We start from the raw sequence: 24,301 nt of genomic DNA on the forward strand, positions 1-24,301 counted from the left end.
AGGAGAAAATTGAGGCAGAATGACTGAGGAGACTGAGCTCCCACAGGAGTGCTGAATAATTGTTTCGGTGGAACCAGAAAAAAATATGAAGCATCAAAGTCTTCCGAGTCAGAAATTACAGTAGAATTATCCTTCTGATGCTCTGGTACCGAGACAGAAGCAACAGGAGATTTTTTCTGTTTTTGCTTTTTGGGAGAATTTGGTACTGGACTAGATCTCGAATGAGAGTGCTTATGCTTCTTGTGAGAGGATTATTGTGATTTTCTTGGTACTGAGGAGCTTTAAAGCTCAACTGCGGTAGTACAGGGTAAATCCTTTTCTTTTGGTACCAAAGTACCAGAGGTTTTACATGCGGAAGCCGACTTGGCTTTGTCCGGTACTAGGGGAATCGGAGTGGACCGAATCAACTCCTTAAGCGTGGGCCTCTTTGCAAGTACCCTTGCCTGTTCAGCTTACCGAAACAATAAAGGGTTTTCCTGGTACCGTCGTTATTTTGTCTGATGTAAATAACTCTTCTGGTACCTGGTGGGTCTTCTTTTTTTTTTTTAACCATTTTATTTTTATTTTGAAATGGACATACAAAAATCTGAACTACAACAGAATCACAAAATCATGACTTTACATCCAGATTGTAAAATACACAAATCCATTAATAATCATAAATAATCATGTAATACCATTCCTGAATTTATGAAATTTATAAATTCAATAACAATTGCAAATTATCATTCCACAACCATCTTTAGACCTTTGACTTACAGTAGACAACACAACATTTACAGGCACAACACACGACTCCATATAGTATTTACACTACCCCCCTAATTAATATATACTGAAAAGAATACACGTGGTCTTTTGACTTTTAACTGTACAATTCATTAAAAGATCTTCAAATTCGAGAATAATGTCCCTCTCTCCCTTGTTTTAATAACATAACTTTTTCATAGTCTGATAAGGTTTGAACATCTAACAGCCATTCATCCACAATTGACTTTTTTCTTTACTTCCAAACTTTCATTATTTGTTTGGCTGCTATTACCAAAACCCTATTAATCCAATCCGTTCTTACCATGGCCTTATCTCCTCTTCCTCTGCTGGATAACAAAATCGAACAGAAAGTACGCGGAAGTGGTTCTCCCACCACAATATCTAATCTGTCCAATACTTCCGTCCAAAAGGTGGATACTCTTGAACATACCCACAGCATATGCATTAGTGTACCCCCACCACAACCCCAACAGTTATCAGTTTCCAGAAGACCCAACCTGGCCATTTTAGATGGCTTCCAATATAGTCTGCAAAGAATGCTTTGCCTAACATATCGAAGTCCCAAGTCCATTTTTGTCTGCATCCCTATATGAAGCAGATATTCCCATTCCTCCATAGGAATATCTATACCAAGATCCTCTATCCAATCCTGATGAAGATTATCCCATGCCTCCATGTATGACCTTTCCATTGGCATTAGTTTCATGTATGTGGATACAGCACATGGGATAGAGCGAATGATCTCACATACTGAGGGTCTCTCTCATGGTGTCACCCAACAGTCTCTTCCTTTCTATCAAAAGGGTATTCAAAGTTCTATAACGTTCACGCTCCCTACCACAATCCCAAAGGATTCTCACAGTTGATCAAAGGGAATCATGTGATCATTCTGCCATACATCACGGATTTTAAGTATGCCCTTTTTGATCCAACTTTTCCAGCATAAAGTTTTATTTGCTATTTGCAGCCCCATGTTATGCCACAAAGACATATCTTAATGTATCTAGAGATTTTCCCCTGCATTCATCATAACATTTTGCAGCGCCTCCCTAGTTGTACACATAGTAGGTAACTTTACTGGAGAGTTTGGCATCTTGGACATCGAGTACATATCGCTTAGAGCATAAGGCGAGAATTGCGTCTTTTCAATGACATGCCAGTTGGGGACATAGTTATTCACTTCTGAAAAATAAAATGTAGATTTTTTAAGGACAAAACCAGTGCAGTAATTCATTAGGTTGGGGTACCCGAACCCCCCTTCCTTTACAGAACGAGTTAAAATATATCTGTGAACCTTTGGTCTGTTAAACTACCCCCAGAGAAACCCCTGAAAACTCTTATCAATAGCAAGAATGACCTTTTTTGAGAACTTCAGAGGTATAGATTGTATGACGTAGAGCACCTTTGGTAGAAGTACCATTTTTACGGCATTAATTTTAGTCCATAGTCCTAGCTTTAATTGACCCCATTTTAAAATCTCTCATGTGATTTTCTCCAATATTATTGAAACTTTGTATTCTGCCATCCTTTTCATATTCCCATTGACAATCCCAGGAACCTATTACATTCCTCGGTTGTCCAACATCTAGAGGGAAGACCACGCTTTTTCCCCAATTTATCCTGTGACCAGATAACAGTCCCACTTCTGTAAACCTACCTTTGAGTTTTTCAGATCCTTCTGTCGTGTTTTTGAGAAGATAATTGTCATGTCATCTGCATAACACAAAACGTTTACTTCGCTATCCCCAAATTTAAGACTGTGCAGACTTTGCTCTTGTTTTATGTATGCAATTAGCGGTTCTAATGCTAAGTTAAAGAGGTATGGCCACAGCGGGCATCCTTGTCTAGTACCCCTAGACAAAAGAAATTCAGAGGACATAACACAGTTTACCCAGACCTTTGCACTAATTGATGAGTGCAATGTCCTAATAAGTCTTATAAATGTGCCTCCAAATCCCATTTTCTTGAGAGTGTGGTATAGAAAAGCCCAATTGACCCTATCAAAGGCCTTTTCTGCATCCATAAAAATCAGAGGAGTATCCTGAATCTTCTCCTTTGGCAGTCCCATGATATCTATTAGTGTTCTAATATGGTCATACCCATGCCTGCCTTTCATAAAACCAACCTGGAAGCTACTGATTAATTCACCGATACATGCATCAAGACGATTAGTCATTATCCTTGTAAATAGTTTGAGGTCAACATTTAATAATGAAACCGGCCTGTAGTTTTCAGATTTTTTGCAGTCTTTGACTGGTTTTGGAAGTACTACAATACAAGCCTTTCTCATTGTTGGACAAACTACCCCATCTCTCATGAAACCATTATACAGAGTGCACAAGAACGGTACTAGTGCACCACTCAATGCCTGATAAAACTCAACCGGGAGGCCATCCAAGCCTGGTGTTTTTCCTTTATTGAGTTTTTTAATTGCCATCATTAATTCTTCCTCTGTAATGGGACCATCAACATTTGCTGATTGATTATCGTTTAACCTTGTAAGGTTAATTTTATCGAAAAAGGAGTCCATACACTCAGACGTCGCAAACTAGTGGGACTTCCGAGACCCTTTCCTACCTGGAGGTATTAACACTTTCCCACATGGAGGTACTAGTGCTTTCCCACCCAGAGGTACTTTCAGGTGAATAGGCTGGGGGTTTCCCCCTGAACGGTCCCGTGAAGACTCCAGAACTGAGGAGGCAGTCTTCGCCTGGGTACCGACGGCCAGTGCCGAAACTAGTACCTCACCTGAATGTACAGTCCCCCCCTCTTACAGATGTCGGCCTCCCTCCTGTTCCGAACAAAGTCTTCAGTCATCTTCGGCACTGGTCCCAGCTGTGACACGGAGAGACCTCGGGTGAATCTCACGGCAAAAGACACAGATACTCACCGGGTGATGTATACCCAAACAGCGGACCCAGGAATGATGGGGATCGGCCGCAGAAAAAAGCTTACAGCAACGGATGCACTGATTGAAACCTGTTGCATACGGCATCCGTAGAGGGAGGCACCACAAATTGAAAAAATAAAGAACCAATCACTAAGAAAAAAGGGATAGACAGCAGAAAAGAAATGGCCCGAAAAGGGAGTCGCAGCGCAGCTAAAATTCAGACACGCCCAGTAGGTGGAATAACAGGAACTGGGTGAGGAATGTTGGTGATGTAGTGGTGAGGTGTGGGCCCAGCGTGTGGAGGGACGCACACATGACGTAGGCCCTTCCCTTTCAACATTTCTTAAAGTTACAGCTATCTTTTGCAGACAACTTTTCTGGGGCGCCTGCGGCTGCAGGCGTTCCCAATCAGCTGGGAAGGAGGGAGATCAAGAGTGACAGAGAAATATATAAATATATAAAAGACAGAAGCTATGGACTCACATTTAAGATTACATGACACTTTAAATTGGAAAGTCAAACATTGTTTCCTCTGCCACAATTGACCTTGTCCATAAATGTTCACCAAATATGGCAAGCAAGTGATCTGGACGGATCCAAACACAGCTCCCTCAACATTTATGGTAAAAAAAGAATGCTGGAAACAAATTACATTAACTGATAAAAACCTTGTGGTCTGGAGTGACAACATCATGAATGCAATAAAACCCCACAATTACATGATCACATTATACCTTCAGAATCATGTGAGCAAAATACTTATCAGCATAATAATGATACACAGCAGGCACCACATTCAAGAGCACAGAATAACCAACAACACGATACTTCGAATAATACAGCCAGAACAAACATGAAATACAACTCTGCACAATAAAAATAGCCATAAAGAACACGAAATGCCTACACACTGGCCCACAACAATATATGTGGAATGTATTGTGCAGAATAACAAGCACAAAATAACGCAGTAGAAGATAATTCAGCAGAAAAGCCATACACAAGAGGCCCTAACATACAAGCTCACAAAGTACACCATGACCAACAACAATATGCTCGGTATTGTATAGTGTGAATAATACAGTAGGAATAACAAGCGTGGCATACAACGAGCATAATTGACATAAAAGTCACGGCCATGGTTAATATTTTTAAACAAAGAGTTTTCTCTGTATTTAAAAATGTGTTTTGAGAAGGACGTGGCCAAGATGGCGGAGAGGTAGGACACCTTACCCGTACTTGCTCCGACCATTGGCCCGGCCGCGATGGCGACGGCAACTCGAAGATTCCCATCCGCTCCTCCCGCAGTGACACCAAAAGCAGGGGACGCAGTGATCACTTTGCGGAGCCCGGAGACTGCTGCAGCGTATGGTGGAGGCAGCTTGGAGGAACCGGCATAGCGCCCGGCGCACCATCACGGCAGCTGCCAAGGAGAGCAGAGACTTTGAAGTGGAGATGAGGGGGCAGCCGTGAGCTGTGCAGCCCCCTGTACAGCCCAGAGAGTCGGGTGCCAAAGGCGGTGCCCGTGGACCACGCAGCCCCCCCGGCACGGGCCATACTAAGTAGCTGGGTGACTCTCCTCCGGTGGGGACAGAGCGTAGTGCTCTACAGCGCGGCAGGCTACCACCAGAGTTCCAACAGCCAGCAGCACAAGAGGCGGTGAATCCAGGGGAGTATAAAGGCTAGTGGAGCCCTCTGAATCTGAAAAACGCTGCAGAGAGCAATGTTTGGAGCGGCTGCAATGGGGGCCCTGTCCCCCTGCCTAATGGGCCCATAGCACCAAACCCCATTGAATGGCAGCACAGGGGGGGCTTTTTCTGCCAAGAAGCCCCTCAGACTGGCTGTGGAGTGTGAGAAACCTGAAGGTGTCTCTCTAGCTAGTCCCTAGGGATTTGTCATCCAGGCGGCCAGGACACGGCCATCGCTATTGGGTCCTCGGGGAGTGGGACACCGATGGGTGACACGCGATATCACCCTTCCTTTGACACCTTTTCCCCATCCTTTCACATAGAATATTCAAAACCACTGCCCCCCCCCCAACACAAACAATTTCACACAACGCAAAGGACAACAGACTAATACCAGAGCCGTTTACCTAACAGGCAATTAATCCGAATCACACAAATCTGACAGCCCCATCAAACCCACACAGGGATAAAAAGTGGAGCATAAGAGCACAGGACGAACACGGCAGACAGCACAACGAGACGGCTAATCAGGCGCGGCAGTTCAATTGAAGGAGAATGGCAGCAGGAATCGAGAGAGTGGAGAGGAGAGAAGTGATCTTGCCCTTTTCATGCCAGACCTGCGGAACCTTCGAGAAAGAAAGCCTTAGAGTGCGAACAATAGCACGAGTGTCTTGCAGCAGATATCAACGGTACATGGTCGAGATTAACCGTGACGAAAGGGGAAGTTAAAAGGTGAATGCTTTAAGAGAAAGACTTCTTTGAACTTTTTGAACTATCCAGACCAAGAGACACTGAGGCAAATATGATAAGGAAGAGCAGAAGTGGAAGTCAAAGTGGTGTGCAGAGGTTTGCGGAAAAGCCTTGCACATTCGAAAGTCTTCGACATCAGTGAAAGGTCCAAGCCCGGCTGAAGGAGACCTAGACGGTGCTTTTGTTGATGAATAAAGCTTGGGGGAGGGAGACTCTGCAAGTGCAGTGATTGCGAGGTCTGAGCCCGACAGAGGGAGATATACATGAAATAAGGTACTTTTCTTTTGAGGTCTGAGCCCAACAGAGGGAGACCTACATGAACTACTGTTGTTTTGAGAGGTCCAAGCCTGACGGAGGGAGTCCTACGTGAATTTTGTTGAATTGTGAAATAACTTTTTTGTGAACTTAAGTGACTTTAACATGGAAGGCCAAGCAGGCCTCAACCCACGTTTTGAACTGCCTTTTTTTGATAACCTTAGCCAGAGTGTGTCATCCTGTCTATAGGGACTGCCTTACTCTGTGCTGGCCAACGTGGGGATGAGAGGTGACTCAGACTTTGTGATCCTTTATGTTATAACACTGACTTTCCTTTGCATACACAATTCCTTTTACACACTTTCTGTATAAGAGATAGGGCAGGCATTCATTTTTTTTAAGAATAGGTCATTTTGATTGGACATAGAATGACTAGGACTGTGTTTTCTTTATTTTGTGATGGTAGAGACTACTCCCATCATAGCTATAGGGCAAAGGAGGAGTTTTCCCAAAGCCAGAGAATTTAATAAAGGCTTTGAAACTGTACCGCTTGTCTCAGTGTCATACTTGTGATACCATGCGCCTCCCTTACAGGGGGTAGTGGGATTTCATTGTGCCTGCTTTTGCAAGACACTAGCAGCCTGATTCATGGAATTATGTGCGCCAAAAATGCAGATTTGCACGCCTTTCTGCCCAAAAATCCCTGTTTGAAGTATGTGGATTTTCGGGCAAAAAGGCATGCAAATCTGCGTTTTCAGTGCAAATAATTCCATGAATCAGGGAGTAGATATAAAATATTGACACAGTGGTATAAACCCCCAGCCTGCCTACACCGCGTCAACCTGAACAATTATAGGCTATGTTGGAGGGGATGCGGCCTTGAGGGTACACTTTTGCATGTTTTAGGGGGGTGTCCATTAATACGGAATTTTTGGCTGGAGGTGAGATCTAGGCTGAAAGAGATCCTACACACAGACATTCCAGACAACCCTGCACTGTGTGTTTTGGGACTCACTGATGTGCTGCAGCAGGACTGTATCAGAGCAGATCGAAGGCTGTTAATTTATCTTCTGCTGGCGGCTGAACTTTCAATCCTCCACTTCTGGAGGAAGGCAAAGCCTCCAACGGTCAGTGTGTGGCTTGATAAAGTATGGAATATATTTGCAATGGAGAAACTATCAGCCAATATAAAAGACGCTTTGCTGCCGTTCAAGACTAACTGGAGGCTCTTTTTGGCTTATATGAAAAGGGACTATAATGCCCTCTCGTGCCCGGAGAGATTGCATGCATTGAACCTGGTTGACCTACCTTGACGGTGAAACCCCATGTTCTATCCTTTATGATCCGCCAACTGAAATGTTCAAAATGTACAAATTGACCTTCACTCTGTATATTCCTGAGCAGGGCAGAGGGGTGGGGGCGCTAGGAGAAGGAAGGGGGGTGCTAATTTCCAAGTTGTTATGAGCTTTCTATGTTCAATACCGTCTGACTCCGGAGCTTGTTATGATTAAAACATTTTTATAAAATCTTGTTTAAATATAAAATGTGCTTTGAGATCCTGCACATAGGTGGAGATAGTCAGGGTCTCTGAATATAATGAATAAACAAATAAGGCAGAACTGGAATAAGAAGCACCTATTCCTTATTTAACTATGTTGGCCTGATTACAAGTTTGGCGGTAGTGGTAAAACACCCTGTAATTGAGGGTAGCAGGTGTTTTACCTCACTGCCAAATAATGAGTTTTGTTAACGAAACTCATTTTACCACCTGGTTTTGTGTGGTGGATTTTACTGCCACACAAAACCAGCACCAAATGCAGTAAATAACAGGTGTACTGTTACTGCATGCAGTAATGACCAGATCCCTATTGTGCCTTATGGGACTCCAAAATGTAAAATAACAGTATTGTTGACCTGACTCACAATCATGCGGACCTATCAGGTCACTAGGTAATTACTCAATGAGTTTGAAGATAGCACTTTGTGTATTACCTCCAAACTCGTGATCAGGCACAGTCATTTTCATCACAATAAACAACTGAGTGTATCGGAAGTCAGCGGTGCCTTCTACTCAACTTGTTCATGCAGAATAATGTTTTTCTGCCTGTGGTGCATTTGCTAACATAGCACTACAACCGATAGTCCATTCCATATCCGTGTAGATGTGCTTCTGTGCTATTCCATACCTCAAGTTTTATTTTTTCTAAATGAGACTGCGTATGTAGCAGTCCCTCCTGTGCGAACTTCAACTGGAACTCTGCCTTCTTCACACTACGCAATTCTCTCTCTTTCTCTCGTTGTCTCCGTGTGAGCGACTCATGTTGCATATGTTTCTCCATGAGACCGTGACGAAAATTAAGCTCTATCGATGCCCTTTATAGTGAATGAAAAAAGCAAATCAATTATTCAGCATTTCGGAAAACATTTGCAATATGCTTATGTTTTACGATAACTTGCTATGCAACTACATTTTTTAAAGTATCTACAGACACCCCTACAGTTCTGCTGCTTAGTGGATCAATTTGCATGACCCTGACACTCCAGTAAACCATAGCCCACCGCTACCACTTGCATAGTTCATGCGCCCTCTTAACAGATTGTTGTGGTTCACCACATTACGCAGTGACAGGCATTGAAACCCAGGCAGTGGCACAAATCATTGCTGCTACATGGTCTTCCCATCCAATAAAAATACAAACTGCTTAAACAAAATAACAATACTTTATTTCGGCTGAGCGCCAAATATGTCAAGTACATAAATCAGTATCATCATACATAAAACCCACAATAAACAAATCTCAAAAAGTTATACAAATAATTATATATTATCAACACCTAAAATGTCATCTTAAAACATGTAAAGTACACATGCATATCACGAAGAATCGTAAAATAATTACATAGAGCTGCATAAATAAGGTTCCAATATCCTAGAACATGTAAAGTGCACATGCATTAGAAGATCTCATAGTTGCATTTTCATTTATGATATACATTATTACCCTTTCTTAGCCCTAAAATGACATATAAAGCACTGAGAAACAAACACAGTACAACAACATATTCACCTCCATCGAGGACTCTCTGAGGGTAGAAGTTTCAGAAAAGCAATTCGTCTCAGACAAGATCTGTGAATATATTTGGCTACTGCAAACACATAAGAAAGGTAATTGGACTGTCTACAAAATGACATATCTTTGTTTACAGTGTTAATACCAAGCCATCGAAATCTTGGCCTCAAATACATCTTTCTATAGGAAATATACAAAGGGGACACTAATAAGAAATGTTCAAGCGATTCTATCCTATCCTGGCAATATGGACATTTATTTGATTCAGAAGCATTCCATTTGTTCCGTATTGTAGCTACGGATAAGATACTGAACCTCAGTTTAAAATACAACAAACGTAAAAATCAGAGTTTCATAATATCCAGGTATGGTTCATAACCCTGACTGTTCTTATTCTCCCAGTATATTTCCAGAGCAGATGAGATAGCAATAACCCTCACTACACCCTGCTCACGCTTCAACGAATAATCTGATTTAAGAATTTGTTTGTCACAACTCTTGATTCTACCTGTGGTCATCCAGGAGTCACTGTGCCCTAGCTCATATAATACAACATGACATGGTAAGTAATTTATGAGGTATTAAAAATAAAGGAAATTTTAAGAAAATGTGGGTAATGTTCAGGAACACGAACAGGCAAGATAGTCCTGCATCATTACAAGTTATTAATGACGAGATATGGCTGAGGTATTTAGCGGATATATTCAGAGATTAGTAATGCGCACCTCCCACTATGGGACTAATCATAGTCGAGTTTGATCATAAAGTATAATCAAGGCTATTTGGAGGTTAAAGCAATCGCATGCTCCAGGCCCAATGGGGTCTCTAATGCCATGATGAAGGTTATCCACAGATCTGAGATGACAAAGTGCGTACTATTGAAAAAGGTGAAAAGACTTGGTACCGTGCCCTTGCTCCAGGTGTATGGCACACTTAGTTCCAGTCCATAAAATGGGCAGTAAAACAGACCCAGAAAATGATCGATTATTATTATTAGACGGTATGAGTAAAATGTATTACAGATTTATTCTATTCTATTGAGCCTGCTACAGACCAGATTTAGAAAGGGCATGTGCTGTGGTGGTTGATAAGGGTCCCACAAGTAAAGAGAAATTTGAATTGCGTGCGCCAGATTGGTAGCTGTGGTGACAGCGATGCTGACATAATGTGGCAATTTAGCATGAATGTAGTGTAGCTAATGGGAATGAGATGAGCGTTATTTTTAGTGTTGTTTGTGTTTTAGTTGATACATTTTCAAATTGCATGTGCACAGCAAGATAAGTGTCAAAACTTTTGATACAATATTTTTACTTAGAATATGACATTTCCCGGCGTCCACTGAAGCACAGTAACGGCTTTTACCCTTTACCTTGGAGTATCGTGATGTATAGTGCTCAGTGAACATGCCGCTGCACATAGTCATTTAGTGACATTGGAACATTATGTTTTCTGTGACAGAACTAAGACTCTTGAGTCTATCATAGGTACATTGGCAGCTGACTAAGTGATTGACACAACAATTAAGAGGTTGGTAATAGAGGCTGGCAATAGATAAGTTAGTTTTAATAAAATTACTCTCCTAATTTTGAATAGAATTGATAATATTTCAAGAGTTCTAATTAGGCATATGCGTTATTTTTTGTGTTTGTGTTTTAGCCGACACTTTTTCAAATTGCATGTGCACACCAAGGTAAGTGTCAAAACTGCTGATTCAATATAAACGCAATACAAGTGTGTCATGCTACATAGCGCGTAACAATCAGGCAGCGGGGAGCTCTACATGTGCATGCAATGTAAGAGATGTGCAATGGGAAAAACGGTGTGAGGGGATGCGGTAGTCCTGAACATGCATGTATGGGGGTCTCTAGGGAAATAGGTTTTGGGCAGTATGAATATACAGATCTGTTTTCTGACAAGTTAGGAATTGCGCTGGCTAAAAACCTGGGTTGGGCAATTGAACTCTGTGTGACTAAAAAACGAGTTTTACAAGGTTGGGGAAATGCAGCAGTCTATTGCGATGAATATCAGATAGCCCGTTTTCAGGCAGGTGTTTTTTATGGACTAGGTGCATTGTGAAGGGGAGATGCAATCTCTATAAGTATAGAGGAGTCTGTTATTGAATATTCCGGCCACGTGTTAGGGCCAGACAAGTAAACCTGATGCGGGCTGCTTGCGGGGAAAGGAGCACCGATAGATCATAGATTTTCAATAGAGTTTTCAAGATGTGGGTTGGGACCATGTTGGCTGGAATGGTAAATCGTACAGTTTAGAATGAAATGTGGACACCAACATGTTTGGGCAATAAAACTCGCAACAATAGATGAAAAGGAAATGTGTTTGCTCTCATCTTTACATCAATGGAATATGCGCAGAATAGCCATGTGCGTCACAAGCAGGGGTAAAGGGTTTAACCAGATGGAACCTGTAATAATTGAAATACTTTGTAAGTTGTAAATTGTGTATATAGAAAGGCTCCTGAGAGGGGTGTAGTGTAAATATGAAACATGCAATTATAAGTTACAGAGGATGGTGCTTAGATGAAAGCATCCAATAAGAAGTGTGGGAACTAAAGGGAATAGGGTTCCATTGTATAGGTTTAACCAATCGTGTGGGGGGCTGACTGTAACAAAACCTTTTTTGAGTGTTTTAACTGTTGCAAATTGTATAAAATGCATGTTCTTTGTGTGGTTCAGGGAGACGGGTTAGTTTGTACAATAAACTTGCTTTACGGACAAAGTGTGTACTTACTCTTTAAGGGTGGGCCTGCTTTTGGTTACAGTGATCAAAGGCCCACACCTACACATGTCAACTCCCTACAACATCTTAGTATTAAACACCCAAATCCAGCAGGCAAGAATCAAAGGCGCCTCACTGTTGTATATTCTTTTTGTTGATTTTACAGCTGCCTTTGATTCTATTGATAGAATCCTTATGTGGAAGAAACTATCATAGATGGGTGTGCCAGAAGGCCTGCTTTTCCCCTGTAGACAATAGAGTGTGCATCAGGCTTAATGGCATGGGGGAGTTATATGCTCTGTTCGAGATAAGAAGAGGGGTCAGGCAGGGATGTGTGCTGGCCCCTCTTCTTTTCAATCTCTTACTCTCTGACTTTAAGGATATAAGATTATTCCCTCCTAGGCTAGGCCATTCAGTAATCGGATGGCTAGCCTATGCGGATGATGTGGTAGTCTTCAACAGTACATATGTTGGAATTTGCAGAAGTGCGCATGATGTCTTAGACTATGCGAAAGGCAATGCATTGTCCGTGAACATGCATAAAACCAATTTTATGTGCTTTGGTAAGCCAAAGATTGATAAAACGATAATTCTTGCCGAAAAGGGTGGCATCCCTAGGACCAGTAGCTATGTGTATCTAGGATATGACATAGAAAAGAAGAGTGGTGAGTGTGAAATCTTGAGAAAAAAGGAAGTTAAAGCCATTATCTTTAATGCTTTTGATTAAGCAATTTGTGCAATGCGCATCAGGGTATAGTCTGATTGGTCTTGTAAGGGTATACAGGCAACAATTGGTAGCAGGGATACTGTATGCCTTCGAAGCCTCTTATGTCAGCCTAGATATCTGGGTTAAAATTGTGGCGGTAACCTTGTGGCGTAAAAATCTAGGGCTCACCAACGGAACACCTGTCGAATCAATTAGGCTTTAGATGGGGCTTTCCTCTTTGGCTGTACTTATTAAAATTAGCAGAGGAAACCTTTACATTACAATTATGACGGCTGATTCACGGCTTTGTATAATCAAAAAAGCTTTAGTTGTGGATTCTTCTCGCTTACGGAGAGCATCCAAGGAGCTAAACAAAATGTTTTTTTGATGAAATTGCATGGTCACCAGTGTGGGAAGACAGGCTTGGGCTGATCATGAAATCCTTTAAGAAATGTGTTAAGGGATGGAACTTGTCATATAATTAAGATTATGTTGCAAAAGTTAAATCATTAAGCACTTTTGCTAGGATGTATTTTACCTTTAAGAGGCCGCAACAATACATTTACCAGTTTCCTTTGCCTAAGCTTAGAAGGATATTCATGTTAATCATATTTAACAAGCTGAATGTCCTGGCGGTTAGAGGTGTCTGGATCTACTTGCAAAGGGAAAAATGGACCTGGCGATTATGCTGTAATGTGGGAATGTTGGAGACGGTGCGCCATGTCTTAACATCATGTCCTGCCCTTCTCTACATTTATGATGTAAATTATGGTGCTCATGTCAATAGTTTAGATGAAACTGAGTGAACCTTTTTGGCTACGCTGTATTTCTGGTCCGAGCTTTTCCATGGTATTGTCTGTTACAAGAGTCTGGGCTGTGGTCGAGGAAAAGCTGGTTAGGTTGACTTATTCTGTGTCTGAAGTATACACCAGTGGGGTATAAATAGTAACAGACCTATAACTCTGATGTGAGCGTTGGCCTGAAAAAGAGGTATTTTGTAATGAATTTATCCAACATTTGTGGCACATAAAAACATATTTGACTCCTGATACTGCAAGCTGAGAACTACAAGCCTTAAATGGTGTTTTTTTATGAAAGGGGATTGAAAGTTGTTACCCATGGATTTGTAGGCAGTTCTTTTGTTATGATAAAATACAATATATTTGTATTAACGGGTTGCGTTCTCTGGTTTAATTCTATTTTATTTTGTTTATTCAACTCATTTGTATTTATTTTATTATGTATAGTTTTTTAATGTTGATGTGAGTAAAGTTGAAATAACTGTACCACACTAATAAAAAAAGTTAATAAATGGTATTCTTTTTACATGTGTAAACCACTGCACAAATGATACTCAAGGATAGTAAAACACATCCATAGCTGCCTCTCTAAACATATGTAGCTCGGGCTTGCTCCACAATCTTAGCCAGTATAAAATTGGCATGAGGGCCACAATATCCCCAAATAGGTGGTAAACCTGTCTCTTCAGGGATACACATTGTGGATGTCCCAATTGGAAGCCATAGATTCTTTTTTTAGGAAACCATTCTCAATGGTGCCAAGCTTCCTACAGTTCACATGACCCCAAAGCTCAGCACCATACAAAGCAGCCTGCCTAGCTTGGGTCGTATAGACATGGATAATCATATGGAAATGTGGTGATGGCCTCACTATATCCAAGAAGTGTTCCCTCTGCTTTGGCTACATGTTGGTCCCATTTGCAGGTAGCAGTCAACCCAAAAAGTCATAACACCTTACTTGCTCAATGTGCTCCTCATCCATGGACAACTTACATAGAGGTTTTTGCCTTCTTTTTAGAAGATCATAGATTCCGTTTTACTGGCATTTATTCCAAGTCCCATTTTGCTTCAGAACTCTGAGAACAATTACAATTTTTTTTAAGCCCAGACAGAGTCTGGGAGATTAAAATAGCATCATCCGCAATCCACAGTACTGGTAATTTATCACCAGCTAGGGATGAGGCATCCGTTGGTACAGCCAATCATTTTTTCCTCCGGCCATTGATATACAGCAGAAAGTGTGTTGGGGGCATTACACACCCTCTGGTCAGGCATCTTTCTGCATCTGTATGGGTTTTGTAGTTTCTCCTACTCAGTCCCCATCTAACCCCTGCTTCATTCCCCTGGTAAGGAACAAGTTACTTAACTGTAATTTCTGTTCTGCCCTGCTGTCGAGCAGAACAGCAGAAAGAAACACAGTTGTTGCAGGGATGGCTCTGGTAAAATGGGCTCTCGGACAGCCTGGAAGAGGTCTGTTGGACAGACAATGACAGGCAGCCGGAGAGCCACCTGGATATGGAAACCTTCGACCGGGCCTTCACGGGCCTACACAGATACAAAGTTCACAAAATGTTGACAAAACTTCTGAAGTCCTTTGTGCGTGCCACATATAAATTCAAGGCACGAGCAACGTCCAGTGAATGCAACGTCCTTTCCGCCAGCATAGAAGGATTCTGGAAGAAAACTGGCAGAACCAAAGGCTTGTTGATATGTTATTCTGAAGGAACCTTTGGCATAAAGTTGGGATGGGTCCGCAGCACCACCCTCGTAGCGTGGAAAGAAAAGTATGGCTGCTTGCAAGAGAGGGCCTGGATCTCCCCAACCCACCTGGCCGAGAGGATGACCACCAAGAAAGCCATCTTCCATGAGAGGGGCTTGATACATTGGTTCAATGGGGCCCCCATGAGCTTAGTCAGGCCGACGTTGAGCTTCCAAGCTTGAACAGGAGCATACACTGGTGGAAATGTCCTGGAGAGATCTTTGAGGAACTCGAAGACGAGCCTGTGCAACCACATTGATGGCTTACCTGGCAGCCTGGTGTAATGGGATATGGCAGCCAGATGCACCTTGATTGAGGTGTAAGCCAGGCTAGCCTTGTCCAGGGAAAGCAGATACAGAAGGTACTACAGAGCTGTGACTCGCAGCAGCGTAATCTTCTGAGTGTTGCACCACACTGAGAAGCATTTCAACTTGTGGCTGTAGCGCGACAATGACATGCCTTGGCCAGGATCTTCTTGCATTCCAGCGGCAGGTAACAATGCCCTAAATCTAGGGCTGCAGGATTCTGGCTGTGAGGCTTAACAATGCTGTTTCATGGTGCAGTATTGTTCCGTTTTCTTTGGAGAGAAGATCAGGAAGTCAATCTAATGGACGGCGTCACTGACAGACGGAACAGGTCCGAGTAACAGATCTGCCGTGGCCATGCCGGTGCGATGAGTACCATCCTGCAATGACCAATGACATTGGGCCTGATCACGAATTGGCTATTACCGCTGGCGGTAATAGCCCTACCGCCGAACTCCCCGGTGCTAATAGCGCCGGATCACGAGTTCTGCAGTAAAGTAATTCCCCATTCCCCATTGAGCCCATTCGGGAATGCCCCATTCCCCATTGGGCTCAATGGGGAATTTTCGCACTCTTACCGCTGGCGGATTTCCCGCCGACGGTAATAGCGTGTATTTTCGGCAGATTTCCCCCCAGCTCAGAGCTGGGGCGAAATCCGCCGAAGCTCTGATTCGGAGGACCCTTAAATTCGGCGGTATTCGCGCTACCGCCCGATTTAAGGGTTACTGCCGAAGTCGTGATCAGGCCCATTGCCTGAGTGTGTTGATCAAACGTAGCAAGAGTGGAATCAGAAGGAAGGCATATAGGAAGAGCCCCTACCACGGGAACGAGATGGCATCCCCCAGGCTTTTTAGGCTGAGAAAACCTGCTAGTGAGCCTCTGGCATCTTGAGTTGGCCGCTGTCGCTAAGAGGTTGATCCGGGGTTGAACCTACTTGCGGAAGAGAAGGGATACTTGATCCTAACGAAGCTTCCACTCGTGGCAGGGCTGCTGCTCCCTACTGAGTGAGACCACAATGGTATACTTGGTGCCTGCCAGGTGAAATGGGACGAGGAACATGTGCTGATGAATGGCCCAGCGCCACAGAGACTGAGCATCCAGGGAGAGTGCCGGATGTAGAACATGGTGGTGGTGTTCCCCGTTAAGATCTGCACCACCTTCGACCGCAATTGAGGCAGGAATGAGTTGGCGGCCCAGATGACTGAGTGTCTGGTGTGGGTCCATGGGAGGCAGGGAGGCCTCCACTTCCAGGGAGGCATCCATGGTCACTGTGGCCTGGTACGGTGGAATATGAAAAGGAACTCCTTGCGTCAGATGTGGCGCACTTCCCACGACTGTAGAGCTTGCCAGAACTCCTGGTTGCGGTTGATCCTGTCTGTCCAGGATCACGCGACTTGCAGCCACCGCGCATCTAGAACTCTTGAAGATGTCTCACCTGGAGCATGCAAAATGGAATGAGGTGGATGCAGGAAGACGACATGCCCAACAGCAGCTTGATGGCTCGCACTGTTGTGGATTGCGCTGATGACAGGCCCTGAACCTTCCCCAGGATGGTGGTCACCCTCTCCTCCGAGAGGGTAGCCAGGCATTAGACCATTTTGAGAAGGGCGCCCAGGAACAGAGCGTTCTGCGATGGCTCACTCAGAACTTCGGATAGTCGATGGAAAATTTGAGCTACGTCAGAAGGCGAATGGTCTCCACAGTGTGCTGGACTGCCAGCGCGTGACAGCGTGAGTGGATGAATCAGTCGTCCAGATAAGGGTAGATGTTTGGGGGCACCATAGAAGAGGACTGATTCCACTAGTGCTTCCTGGCGTGGCAGACACTACAGAGTCTGGCGAAGGCTGCAATCTCAAGCACTTGGGAGCCGAGTCAGGGACACTACTTCTCCAGCCTGTCTCTCTTGGGGGGTGCTGTTTTTGCCGCCTTCATCAGGGCCAGACCTTACTCCTAGACATCGTCCAGCAGAGGGTTAGACATGACGGTCTCCCGGCGTTGAAAGAGAAACCCTTCTTTCCTCTTCTTCTCTGGCACCAAATTGAAGAGAGGGGAGGCCCACAAAATCATGGCGTGAAAACAGCCAACCTCATACCGTGGTGAGGCCCTCGGAGGGCTGATTTGGACCCAGTGTCTCCCCATCTGCCAGGACATAAGCGTCATACTCGTCGGTATGAGTCGCAGTAGTGTCCATTTCATTACCAGTATTGAGTGGCGGTTCCTCCACCACTGGAGTCAATTGTCAGTGGGGCTGGTACAGTGGCGTTGGCTGATGCTTCGATCCTGAACAGTCCTTCGGCCCAGCAGAGCTCGAGTTAACCCTCGGCCTAGGCGGACTTGGTCTGGGAGGACTTCTTCCCGGAGGCCTAGGAGGACTGTGGGCTGGGTCAGACACAGGAGCTGACGGCAGTCTCTGTTGTATCTCCGACACCAAGGTGTGGAGGGTCGTAAGAATGTCCAAATGCATGTCCCTAGGCACCGGCAGGGGTGCAAGCAGAGCAGCAGGCAAAGAATCCAACTGAAACGCCTTGGAAGGGCAAATGGCTGATCCGGCTCCCCTACAGATCCCTCCTGGGACATGGAGCCAAAGCCTCCTTTGTGATCCGAGTAGTAATGTTACGCTCACCTGGCTCCCACAGAGGCGTCGATCTGAACTGGACAGCTGCGGTCTCCACCAATGTGACGCGTAGGGCCGAGATGACGGACTGGACTGGCCAACCTAGCTTCATTTGCTTGGCCCGTAGGAATATTCTTCTGCAAATGGAGAAAGGGAATTAACCACCCGTGGAGTTGAGCGTAAATCCCCCCACCCCCGCTGTTCTCCCCAGTGATCACCTTTGATGTCCCCTCTTATAGTCTCACCTCATGGTTTGAAAAGATGAGCTCTCCATCCTGCATTGAGCGCAGGGGCACGTTGATAACCAGTTGCTTCACTGGCTCGAAGGAATTGGTGAGTTCCAGAACAATATTGACTCCGAAAAGTATGTAGTTCGTAAGAGTTCACATGTCTGACTTTCACTCTTGTCCGATTCCTTGCAGTTTGTAGCTTGACCCCAGCAAAGAGTTCCTCGTGGTAGCTGACGAAGTTCAGGTAAGGATTTGGCTTATCCTACACAGTTCATTAAAATAAGGCCAGAATGTAACCTGTGGCTTGCTCCCTTATTCAGGTGTGGAGAGAAAATATGAAGTTCGGAGAATAATGCCTCCGGCGGTAAAATTAGTTAAGTCTATTGTGGTGAGAAGAGTTCCCCTTGTTTGTCCTTTTGTCTCACCTTGTTGTCCTTTTGTTCCCCTTAGGGGCCGGGGTATGGCGAGAATGCAATGGAGACTGCGCCGACCCGTGAAGAGGAATAGTACCCCCTACGGTAATCAGGTACGTCTATGGGGGTAGTTACTATTGCCTCTGTTTATTCCCTTGGCTTACCTTTGCTGTTCTTGTGTTCCCCTTAGGTGCCAGAGTGCGGCTGGAACGTGCAGAAGGATGCAGTGGATCATGAGGATGCTGCGAAGGCCGTTGAGTTCAGCGCGGTGCTACAGAAGGCGAGGCGGCACACGTAAAATGCTTCTTTCTTCCAGCTCGAAGACGCTGTGGATCTGGAATTCAGGTAAGGATCGAAGGTTTTGCTCTTATTCTAACCTCTTCTCCTTCTGTTCCTCCCTTTTTCTAGGAGCTGCAGACTCGAGGCGGGCGTGGCAGAAGACTGGATGCAGGCTTGCAGACACGGTGAGCGTTACGCTGCTGGATGCAGAATAACGCGAAGCGTGTGCTGCTCTTCGGCGTGGTTTAAATAGCCACCAAAGTAGTCCCAGGTAAGTATTCCTCCCCAGCCCCACCCGAGTAAAGAATAGTCCCTAGGTAAAATAGTCCCTTCCAAGCCTCCTTTGGCTTGGAGCTCTGCAGCATGGTTTGCATCAGGTAAGCTTGCAGCATGGTCTGCATCAGGTAAGTTCTACTCTATGAGCCTGGCGCCATAGGGGCCAGGACTGCACCCAAACAGCCCCTAGCAGGGGTTTTTAGGCTTGCTCAAAATAACTTGATGCCTGCTTCCGGGGTTGCTGGACCTGGTCGGGTCTGGTTCCCCGGGTGTAGGCATCATGAAAAGTAACAAGTGCTCGTCCTCGGGCAGGTGCTGTTCCTCAGAGCTTGTACAAATGTGAGGGGGGAGACCACCAGGGGGCGCAGACATGACGGCAGCCTAAGCCAGTGTCTCCCTCTCCAGTGCGCACAAATCGAGGAATACAACGGAAAAAAGGAAAGCATTTGTAATCCATAATGAAGAATACTGAATGTAAACGCCTCCAGATGACATAGACGGAGTCTGGAGTGAAATCGAGGGCTATTTTGGACAGAAATACAGCTGGAACGGGGAACGCCGAGAGACGCTTCACCGCCTCCAAGATGGCGGACTCCTGAGCTGAACGGCGCTGCGGAGCAGACGACCCGCCCCTGTGTGAGCTGGAACCAGCGGCGGACTCGTGGGACGAACGCAGCGCAGTAGCTGCACCGCAAAGGTGCGTGGGTGCTCTCGGTAAGGAGCAGGCATCGTGGGCATCAGATAAACCCTGTTATGAAAGGAATTGCCGGCGGCCCCCCCGCCCCTCCCCCTTCCAGCCTGCACAAGATCTCTCTCAAGCTCCCACCTACTGAGCCGGAGCCCGATTACAGCTGGAGACGCGGGCCCTCTCACGCATAAGAGAAGAGCCCCCAGCAGAAATCCCAGTGGCCTCAACCACAGCAAGTAACTCGCTCTAAATAGGACCAGAGGAATCAGCACTTAGATGGACAATTTTAGTAGGAGTAAAGGCACACGGAAAGCAACCTGCTGAGAGCATGCAGTGAAATACAGGAGTCCAGGAAGTCACGTGACCTAGGGGCCTCTTTCATTTCTTCTTATCTGGTGGGGGGTCAGAGAGGCAAAAGTGTGGGCTTGCATGTGACTTTTACACCGGGGCCTGAAACGAACATTGGTAGTAACTACTGCCTTACTACTATGCTTGCCCCCACAGCAGACCAATCCAAAGAGAGCCATAAACCACAGCAGCACACTCTCCCCAGCCCACTTTCAGTGGTACCGAAGGGGATCGCGCATGTACGACATAATCCCACTTTGAGGGCATATATCGGAACGCGCAGACACCCAAATAGGGGGAAGGAGTGCACCCAGACTTTCAAAGAGCAAGGCGCCGGTCATGCGATCACAGCCTTAAGCAATCTGATTACATTGAAGTGCGCCAACTGCCCATCGCTGTCCGGTATGCGACTCCTCACAAGGTAACGACAGACGCCCGCCCCCCACCCGTGTGCAAGCTGGATCCAGGCACCCTAGCAACTCTGCCTAAGTTCAGCCGCACGAACGGGCGATGGAACAAAATGAAGTACAGAGCACCTCGGAGATACCAGGCAACGACTTTGACAGCGCCACAAAATCTGATATTCACCTCCTTCTTGGAGAGATTAGGTCAATTAAAACAAGTCTAACAGAAACTGTTACTGACCTCCAGTCGAAGATGGCCAAAGTCGAGGATCGGCTGGATGCCGTGGAAAGTGTTCAGCAATCCGGGGACATCACCACTATGCAGTATGAGGCTCGGCTCCTGGACCTTGAGCAAAAAGAACAGGATATTGTAACGCTCACCTGATTCTCGCAGAGGCGCCGGTCTTGACTGGGCGACTACCGTATCTTCAAAGGTGATGTGTAGCACCCGGTTGGCTCTTTGGGCTGGACCTCTGTGCACTGTATGCCTGACTTCAAGAGTAAGATGTCTGCAGATAGAAAATATGGGATTAATGAACTGGGGTTATTGGGGTGTCCCTATCTCTTTCCTTTTTTGCTCTCCAGTAGACCCCCAAAGGTTAACGCTCTCACCTTAGGTAAGTGAATGCCGAGCTCTCCATCTGCCTCGGGGCAGGGTGCTGTAACCAGTTTCTTCACTGGATAGGTAGCGCAGGCCTCTTGACTTCAGAGGACTGCTGTCCGTCGTTTACTGCACGAACGGTAAGTTTCGAGTAATTCTACAGTCTTTAAAGTCTTTAGTAATGATGTCTCTTGTTTTGCAGGGTTCCGGCGATGGCGGATGACGGGCTGAAGTGAGTTGAAGATGGAGTCCGTGTGATGAATAGAAGCGCCTGGAAGCACGTAAGTAAGCGCTTGTTGCCTGCTTCACGATGCGCTCTAACTGTCTTTTATTTTGCAGGTACGAGTTCGGAGCGGCTGCAGGGTGCCGGAATACCCACTGGGTTAGATGTGGAAAGGAGTTATGGCACGTGAGTATTAAAGTTCCCCAATGTCTTTAAACGCACCTTGTTTTGTCTTTCAGATGCAGGATGCAGCGCCGAAGGCCTCCGGAGCGTGCGAAGAGTTGGTAAGCTTTTGTCTTTCAGATGCCGGAATGCAGTGTGAAGACCTCCGGAGCGCACGAAGAGTAGGTAAGCCTTTGTCTTTCAGATGCCGGAATGCTAACCTGTTCTTTCTTGTCTTTATAGGTGTTGCTGAAGACTGGATTCAGGATGGTAAGCCTTTTTCCTTAGGCCCAGGATCCGATGCAGAAGACACGATGAGCGTTCTGCTGCAGAGGATGCAGAATAACGCAAAGCAAGATTCATCCACCGGGTGTGGTTTAAATAGCTTCCAGTAGTGGCTCCTGCCCCACCCAACAGGAAAAGTAGTTCCAAACAGAAGAGGATCAGAGGCTCAACTGGCAGGCAAGTAAGCAGCATGGTCTGTTGCAGGTAAGTCCACCCAAGCATTATGAGCCCGGCGCTTCCAGCGCTGGGACTGGGCATATCTATGAGCCTGGTGCCACTGGTGCCAGGACTGGGTCCAAAAGGTCCCAATTGGGACTGGTTGGCCCTCGGAACCTGGGTTATGGATCTGCTTCCAAGGGAGTTGGGAAAACCCTGACCTTTTGGAAGCAGAGATCATGACAGTACCCCCCCACAAGGCCCCTCCCAAACCGGGCTTCTCCGGGGGTTTTGGTTTGTCAGGAAATGTTCGGTGAAATCTTTTGATTAGGCGAGGAGCGTGGACATATTCAGCAGGTTCCCAGGATCTCTCTTGGGGGCCGTAGCCTTTCCAGTCAATTAGGTAAAATAGTTTAGATTTGGAGATCTTGGAGTCCAGAATGCTTTTGACTTCAAACTCGAGTTCTCCATCAACTAGGATGGGTTTTGGAGATTTAGTTAGTCGGGTTTGAGGTTGCACGGGTTTTAATAGAGAGACGTGGAAGACCGGATGTATCTTCATGTGCGGGGGCAAGTCCAACTTGACCGCTACTGGGTTTACTATGGTAGTGATGGAATAGGGACCAAGGTATCTTGGGTTTAATGTGCGTGGCCCTTTTAGAGGTAGATATTTGGTGGATAACCAGACTTGGTCCCCTACTTGATATTGAGGGGCTTCCTTCCGATGTTGATCTGCTCCTTTCTCGTATTGTTCTTTAGCCCTTTGAAGGTGAGAAACAGCTTCCTTAAAGGCTTGGGTGATTGTAGAATGCAGGTAGTCTACTGCTGGTGTTTCAAGATCTTGGAGGGGATCCAACTCCGAGGTTCGAGGGTGACTGCCGTACAAAAGAAAAAACAGTGTTTTCCCAGTTCCCGAATGGACAGAGTTATTGTAGGCATATTCGGCTATCCAAAGGATGTCTTTCCAAGTTTTTTCAGTTTGTTGCAGCATGCAGCGTAAATACTGTTCCAGAGTTTGATTGGTCCTCTCGGTTTGTCCGTCGGTCTGAGGGTGGTGACTGGTCGATAGTCTCACATCAATTTGAGCTGACCGACAGCAACTTTGCCAAAAATGAGAAATAAATTGACTACCTCGATCCGAAATTAGAACCGAAGGAAAACCGTGTAGTCGGACGATGTTTTCGAGAAATTCTCGGGCCAGAGTTGCTGCTGTTGGCAAGCCTTTGAGCGGAATGAAATGCGCCATCTTGGAGAATAAGTCCACGATTACTAGAATCGTATTGTATCCGGAGCATGGCGGTAGATCGGTGATGAAGTCCATAGAAAGCGTATGCCAAGGGCGAGGTGGGATGTCAATAGGGCGTAAGAGGCCTGCTGGTCTTTCCTTTTGACTCTTGTTTTGGGCGCATACTCCACAGGACATTATAAAGTCTCTGATATCTTTTTTCCAAGACGGCCACCAGAAGTAGCGCTTGATCTTTTCTGAGGTCTTGGCCATACCGGGATGACCTTCCATTAAAGAATCGTGATAACAGGAGATTACTTTTTTCTGTAAATCTGTGCTGGGTAGGTATAATCGTTCTTGGAAATACAATAAGTTGTCCTTTACTGCAAAGTCCTTTCCCTGCAGATGCCAATTCTGTATGTCTGCTGGAGTTACAAGTTGCCTGGCTTTATCCTTAACTTCCTCTATGGATTCTGTGGCGATTACACCCAGAATTCTTTGATCGGGAATGATTGGTACAGGTTTAGGGTTGATCAAGTGTTCTTCCACTCCCATCCCAGAAAGGGCATCAGCTTTACCGTTCTTTGTACCAGGTCGATAGGTAATTATGAAGTCAAACTCGGCAAAGAATAATGCCCAACGGAGTTGTCTAGAGGATTGGGCTTT

General features: G+C 45.4%; 1 protein-coding gene across 1 annotated transcript in view; it reads right to left on the bottom strand.

The window, feature by feature from the left end:
- CCDC146 (coiled-coil domain containing 146) overlaps nt 1-24,301 on the bottom strand; it is a 1,748,551-nt gene that overhangs the window by 664,730 nt on the left and 1,059,520 nt on the right. The window contains exon 11 of the mRNA XM_069628051.1: nt 8,541-8,727. Coding sequence (XP_069484152.1) covers nt 8,541-8,727 — 187 coding nt within the window. The remainder of the gene's footprint in view (nt 1-8,540; nt 8,728-24,301) is intronic.

This window comes from Ambystoma mexicanum, chromosome 12 (genome assembly GCF_040938575.1).
Source record: "Ambystoma mexicanum isolate Mex_15411 chromosome 12, UKY_AmexF1_1, whole genome shotgun sequence".
Classification (NCBI taxonomy): domain Eukaryota; kingdom Metazoa; phylum Chordata; class Amphibia; order Caudata; family Ambystomatidae; genus Ambystoma; species Ambystoma mexicanum.